Source organism: Mauremys reevesii, linkage group 2, assembly GCF_016161935.1.
Source record: "Mauremys reevesii isolate NIE-2019 linkage group 2, ASM1616193v1, whole genome shotgun sequence".
Taxonomy (NCBI): domain Eukaryota; kingdom Metazoa; phylum Chordata; order Testudines; family Geoemydidae; genus Mauremys; species Mauremys reevesii.
In genome coordinates this window covers 199,452,316-199,459,078 of record NC_052624.1, presented here as the reverse complement: position 1 = coordinate 199,459,078, position 6,763 = coordinate 199,452,316, and the positions used below count along the sequence as shown (strand labels likewise).

The following is a 6,763-nucleotide window of genomic DNA, read 5'->3' as shown; positions in this document are numbered from 1 at the left end:
TATGCATTTGATGAAGTTTTAACCCCCGAAAGCTTATGCCCAAATTTGTTAGTCTCTAAGGTGCCACAAGGACTCCTCATTGTTTTTGCTGATACAGACTAACACGGCTACCACTCTGAAAACGGAAAGAATGTGATTCATTTGTCACTGTCATTTATCTCCACTGTGAATATCTTAACTATATAAAGACATTTCCCATTTAGTGTAAAGAGGAAGAAGAAAAAATACCTCTATAATGACTTTGCATCATGTGCTTTATTTTAAGTCATTACTGAATCAAAACTACACAGTATAACCTTTTAACATACCCTACCCACTCAATGATTTTGTTTTTCAGAAATTGCATTTTTTAAACATGGAATTAAACCTACATTGCAATCATAAATTGTCATGCTACAATGTTCTCTAATGAACCATTTGTGTCACCAACAAGAGTAATTTAAGAAAAGGCCATTTTTCAAGCTCATATGTACTTTTATATTTGGGAACTTAAAAAACCCGTCTCGGATGTAAAAATGTAAATTGGAATATGTAAACATTTTTGTATACCTGAAACACTGGAAGGAGAATATCAGATAACAAAACCATTGCCTTAAATCATCAAAATGGGGGGGAAAAGCATGTAGTGGGGAAGCACAGAGTAGCACACACTATTCAGTCTTCAAAGAGATATAAGAAGTGAAACAGCTCCTTAGTCATTCAGTTGGTTTTTCTCTGTCTAAAGGAAAGCAGTAATTGTGGGAAGATAGCCCAGCAGAACATCCCAATACTCCATAATTCATTAAGGTTTAACTAAGTGCTAAAACCAAGTTTTTTTTCCTGAGAAAAGTCATTGATGTTTCATGGAAATGTCTCCTGGGACTGTACAAATAAAATAAGGTAATTAAAGAGATTGTCACTTGTTTTCTTTTTGCTTACAGAGGGTTGTCCACAGAGTCTTCGGTACATCAAAACCTCTGCTTTTCTAAAAATGGATACGGCTAGCATTTCTTCAGCTCGCACTATGGCCTTTTGGCATGCTTGTCCTGAAGGCTAGTCAGATTCCCATTACTGTATCTTGAAAGTCAGTGACGTACAACAGCATATTGCACAAACTATCGCTCCAGAAAAGGTCCAGTGAAGTCATCTGAGGGATCGTTTCTTTCTTTCCTTTTCCTTTAACGGTAGAAATTTAATGTCCAGAAGATTAACTTACCCAGTCAAGGATGCAGAACATTTGGTTGATTAAATTACAAAGCAAGGTCCCCAGATTTTAGAGGAGTGGGCATTTAAAAAAAAAATCAAACCAATCTTCTTCACCATTAATCCTTAACTTGAAAGGCAGCATGGATTCCTAAGGAAGTAGCTTCCTGGACTCAGTCAGTGAAAAATCATTGCTACCTAACTATAAAAGGCTTAGCTCTTATGAGAATATTGTGCTTTTTTAAAATTCAGATGAAGTCAACTTGATTTGCAGTGTGACTCCAAAGAGATCAATTAGTTTTTTCCCTAGTCCATTTGATCATCGTCTCTGGTGAGCGGTACAGGAATATTAATTTGGCGTACAGGTCTTCCTCTAGTTCCAGTTCTCCAGTCTCTCTTACTAAGAAAATGTCAGTACATAACTTCAAGATACGGTCCACGTTTGGTAGTTCTTCAAACATGATGGAGTGAGAGATCCCGCTGAAGAACTCACGGACAAACTTCCCTATCACCAGGACAACTGAGGCGTAAAGTCCCATAATACTGTAAAGCAAGAGAGGAAAGAGTTCAAAGATGTTTTTCTACTGATTATAAGTCCAAATACAGGCAAATGCTGATAAAACTAAGATGGTGATGGGTTTATGAAACATGACCATTTCTACTGAATCAACTGTGTTACACATCAGGAATAATAATGGAATTCAAAATCTAAACATTTCTCAAAATCATTTCTAAAAATATGTTTAAAATTGTATACTATTAAAATAATAAAGGGACAAAAACTCCACCTCATGTGGAAAATGTGCTGAGGAGAAGAATCTTCTTGGGAATCTCCTACTGCAGGTTCCCCCAAATCATTCCTGCAGAGAGAGTCTCCGGCAGGTTTCCCTTTCTGCTAAGGTTTCTCTACCCCAGGGTTTCTCAAACAGGGGTCACCGCTTGTGTAGGGAAAGCCCCTGGCGGGCCGGTGTGTTTACCTGCCCGATCCGCAGGTCCAGCCGATCACGGCTTCCACTGGCCACAGATCGCTGCTCCGGGCCAATGAGAGCTGCTGGAAGTGGCGCGGGCCGCTTCCAGCAGCTCCCATTGGCCCAGAGCAGCGATCCGCAGACAGTGGGAGCCGCGATTGGATGGGGCAGGTAAACACACCGGCGCGGCCCACCAGGGGCTTTTCCTACACAAGCAGCAACCCCTGTTTGAGAAACCCTGCTCTACCAGAACTTGCAGATCCCTGAGATATGCTGGAGGCTAGGATTATCCATAACTCTCTACAAGGTCTGGGGCCTACTCACTTAACTCTGGGGCCAGTGGAGCTGGGCGGCTAATGCTTCCTCCATTGGCCACTCCCTTTGGAACCCCCAGGAAGGAATATTTCAGAATGTGGGAGGGCATAAGCAGAAAGACTCAGACCATATTAACTTCCCTGCAGGGTTATGGGAGAAGACAATGCATGTCCTCTCTTTGGCCTTGTCCTCCTCTCCCTCCCAGCTGTGGGTTTCCGACTACAGGGAGGGTTCTTTTGCAAGGTAAGCAGCAGGATGGTGAAACAACCATCATGGTGCAGACTTCTCTCCACATGGATCTTGTGTAGGGGGAGAAAATCCCCGACTCTGAGAGTACATGAATGGAAAAACATCGGGGGCAGAATTTGTTCTCTATAATTGAGAATGTCAAACCTATTTTAAAATAGTTTAAAATCAATTTCTTTATCCAGCTGTTAGGGCCTGAGTGAAGGGTTCTTATTCCACCTAAGATAAGCAATACTGTGTCTCTGATACCCTGATGTTATAGCTATGAAGGCTGCTAGAGATGCTAAAACAGAAGATCTTAATCTCCATAAAATCATGAAATTTACTCCCTTCTTAATGCACTTTTCTTTTTGTGGGGCTAGGGCCAGTCCTGCTCCTCTATGTATTATTTTAGGTATTTGTGATGCTCTCAGCTGTTACAATAGGAACACAAAACCCTGGTCTACAAGAGATACATTTCCCAGTTCACCTTAAAACCACAGCACTGTCTATTAGAAATAATTAAGTATAAGATTCTCTCTTACCCATAGCCAGCCAAGAATCCAAGGCTAGGAGGGCTAACTTTGTCACTGAATACAAAGAGTTCAAGACTTTCTTCCTGTCTATATCTTTTTCCAAGCTGATTGAGAACCCACCATTCACGAACCCCATCTTTAGACTCATTTTTGATAAGAGAAACAGTGATGTTTTCCATCCTCCCCTCTATTGAAAGAGAAAACAACACAAAAACAAGCATGTTGTCAATAAGTCAAATTTTTTAGGATCAGTTGCTTATTAATATGACAAAGTGATGGTGCAACCTAAAAATAAGTCAATAAAAGCAATCTTAGAACCCATTTTAAAATAGTTTATAAACAGTACTACAATGGTTCTCTAGCCTATTAAAATTACTTATGAAAACTGGTTGTGTCTAGGCCCTGGCAAGGACTCATTCAAGAGCTATACATTAGCTCTGTTGACTTCAGTGGGACTACAATGTGTGTAAAGCTAATCATGTCTCCGCAAGATCCGATGCCCTAGATTGAGAGTTCTCTGGGGTAGACTTTGGGAACAGGGGTGGCAGGTTTGTATAATTTTTGATAGTGCCCAGAAAGGGTCCAAGTCCCGCCCCCACTCCCCACCCCTGCCTTGTAAGCTGATATATATTTTTTTAAATAATGTTAAAATGGACTGGAAACAGTAAGCGTTTAACAGTTTCTCCGTATTGCACAATAGCACTATTGTAAGAAAAAAATATTTAACTAAGAATATCAACTTTATTAATACTCTTTTGAATATGGAAATAACCAAGCACTCTTGGCTCAATAACCCTCAAAAGCAAATGCTTTCTAAAATTAAAACAAATGTAGCCCCTTCTTTTGCGATGTTCTTCTGGAGGCAGCAAACACTTTTCATTGTTGTTCGGTTCTTGAAATGAAGTCATCCAGGAGGCTTGCAATGTCCAATTCAGAGATAGAGTTGTTATGAATGTGCAGAAATGCCAAGTGATTTAGATGTTCTTGGCTCATTGTCATTCGCAAATAATTTTTCAGTGTGCGCAGGCAACTGAATTATCGCTCAGTGGTGCCGGTTGTAGTCGGAATTGTGTAGAATAATTTCAGGAGAATTGTAACTTCTGACATCATCACTCAAGCCTTCGTTTTGTTTCAGAAATTGCTTCACTTCACTCACTGAATTAAGCCGGCAATTTCTCAATCTGCAAATATCATTCAAAATTTCTAAATGAAGAGCTAGCCTCTCTGTGTTAATGTCACCATGGAAAGCTTCACTTATTGGGACAATGTCCTGTTTCAAGCCATTTGTTGCATCAGTTATATGCTTCTGCCATTTTACTGCAAATGTAAAGCTTTTTCTGTTGAAAACCTCTGTTCAATGGCAACTTTGCAAGCATCAATGATCCCGACATATATTTGATGAAAATACTCTTTGGGGTCACTGAAGGTGTGAGGAAGGTTTCCATGGTTGAGCCATCTCAGTGCCTTCTCTACTGTTGTTTCCCAGAAGTGATTGTATGATGTGTCAGTGTGCATCCTGCTCAACACCTCTTGCAACAGGCCAACTTTTTCATAACACTTGCCAATGACACATTTGGGCTTTGAATTTTTGCATTAGCTTCTTCTACAGGACCCATGGCTTTCTCAAGAACTGTTAGCATAAAGTATGTTGAAAAAGACTGACGTTCTTTGAGAGCTTTGAGAATCCACTACATTTTGAGCCAAATTAATCTGAAGAGTAACTAAAATTCATCATGGCCTCCTAATTGTGGAGCAGTGATTTAATGCTACTGATCCTTAGTGTCCACACTGTTGGGCACAATGGTCGTAAAGAAGGTGCCCCTTCACTCTGAAACTCTCTGAATGCTGCCATATGCTTTGGTGACTCCCTGAAGGCACTGATGAGCTCTTTCACCATCGAAAACATATCATGAAATTCTGGAATATTATGCAGAGCATACTGCATGGCAAGGCTAAGGGAATGTGCAGCACAGTGTACAAATTTCACTCTCGGGGCTTGGACCCCAGTAAATTTGCCGGACACTTTACTGGTTCCATTGTAACACTGCCCCCGGCAATCAGAAAAGTGCAAGTCAGACCTGAGAAGTGTATCTTCCACAATATTGAAGAGAAGCAGCATCCATTGCATCAGTTTAGTAAAATCCAATAAACTCCTCAAATCTCCCAGTCTTCACTAGAAAAGAACCCCAAAAAAACCCCTTACTTGTTCTTTTCTTGACAAAAAAGTAGTCTCATCCATTACAATGGCATAAAACTTTGAAGCCTTTATCTTTTGCACAATTTGTCTTAGCACCATCATTGCAGTTATTTCGTTAATAACCTCATGTGACAGCCACTTGTATTTTGTGTGACTAAGCCACTGTCTCCTTTCCTCTGAATCTGTACTGCGTAGCAACAAGAGCTGCAGCAAATTTGAATCACTCTCATTATGTCCACGTGATGCTATTCCTTGTTGAGCTAGGTACTGAACACTTTAAAATGTTGTGCCGTGCATTCCTAGCTGATTGTGATTCTTTCCTGTAACTGGCCAACATTAGTGCAGAAACATTTACCTGCGATTGCAGAGCAGCATACTTCATTACCGCTTCCTTGCGACAGGAGGATTTCTCATGTGATGTAAAATGCGCAATGTGTCTCTCCAATCTTGAAATCCGGACGAAATAAACATTGGTTCGGCCTTTGTAGAAAATATTAAGATCTTCTTTTCAGAACAGTTTTTGCAGACTGAGCAAAAAGCTCTAATTCGCTGTTGTACTCCAACCACGTAAATCTTGATAGCCAAGACTGCTGAAAACTCCTTTTCTTATCTTGGAGATTTTGTATAACTTCAGTTTGAAAGCTGGGTGTCGAACTCAGGCAGTCACTTGATGAATTACCCTTTTCTTCTTTTTTTCTCTGGGTAATTTTATTAAGAATTTATCCATTGTTGATTATTACTGGTCCTACAAATCAAGAATTTGTTGCTGGAATAAAATGAAGCTACAATGCGCCGGCGCCACAAGATTACAAGGGCCAATTAAAAGAGGAAAGTCAGAAGCAGCACTCGCCTGCTTCAATACATTATATTTTGTTGTACCCATATACAACCACTTATATACTTGAAAGGGTGCTAAACATGAGCATACCCCAAACTGACTACCAAATTTAAGTTGCGTGGTTTTTACCTCAGGTGAGGGCTCTGGGTGGGGCTGAGGATGAGGAGCTTGGGGTGCAGACAGGCTGCCCCAGGGCTAGGGCCCGAAAGGACTCCCCCCGACCCTCTCCTCGCCGGCAGCAGCAAGCTCTGGGGGAGGGCCCTCCCCTCACTTACCCCTGTCAGCACGCTCACCCTGCACCACTGTCACTGAACATGCTCCTAGGGCCCCTCTCAGGTCCAGGAAACCCCCTTGCCTCCCCTAACCCAAGAGCCACTGCAGCTATATTGTAAGTGTGTTACAGGCAGGCCTGCCCTATAACAAGCAGACAAGAGGAATGACTTGGTAAATGTGCCATTTCACGTGTGTTGCGTCCCACAGAATTGTATTCTCTCATTCACCT

At 41.2% G+C, this 6,763-nt stretch overlaps 1 protein-coding gene across 8 annotated transcripts in view; it reads right to left on the bottom strand.

Annotated features, from left to right (window-relative positions):
- Nucleotides 1-236: 236 nt before the first annotated feature.
- Nucleotides 237-6,763, bottom strand: part of PIEZO2 (piezo type mechanosensitive ion channel component 2) — a 443,406-nt gene continuing 436,879 nt past the window's right edge. For all 8 annotated transcript variants that reach the window (XM_039525707.1, XM_039525709.1, XM_039525708.1 and 5 more), the window contains 2 exons: nucleotides 3,236-3,413; nucleotides 237-1,725 (listed from right to left, as the gene is read on the bottom strand). In XM_039525707.1, the coding sequence (XP_039381641.1) occupies nucleotides 1,473-1,725; nucleotides 3,236-3,413 (431 nt within the window). In that variant the 3' untranslated portion in view covers nucleotides 237-1,472. The remainder of the gene's footprint in view (nucleotides 1,726-3,235; nucleotides 3,414-6,763) is intronic.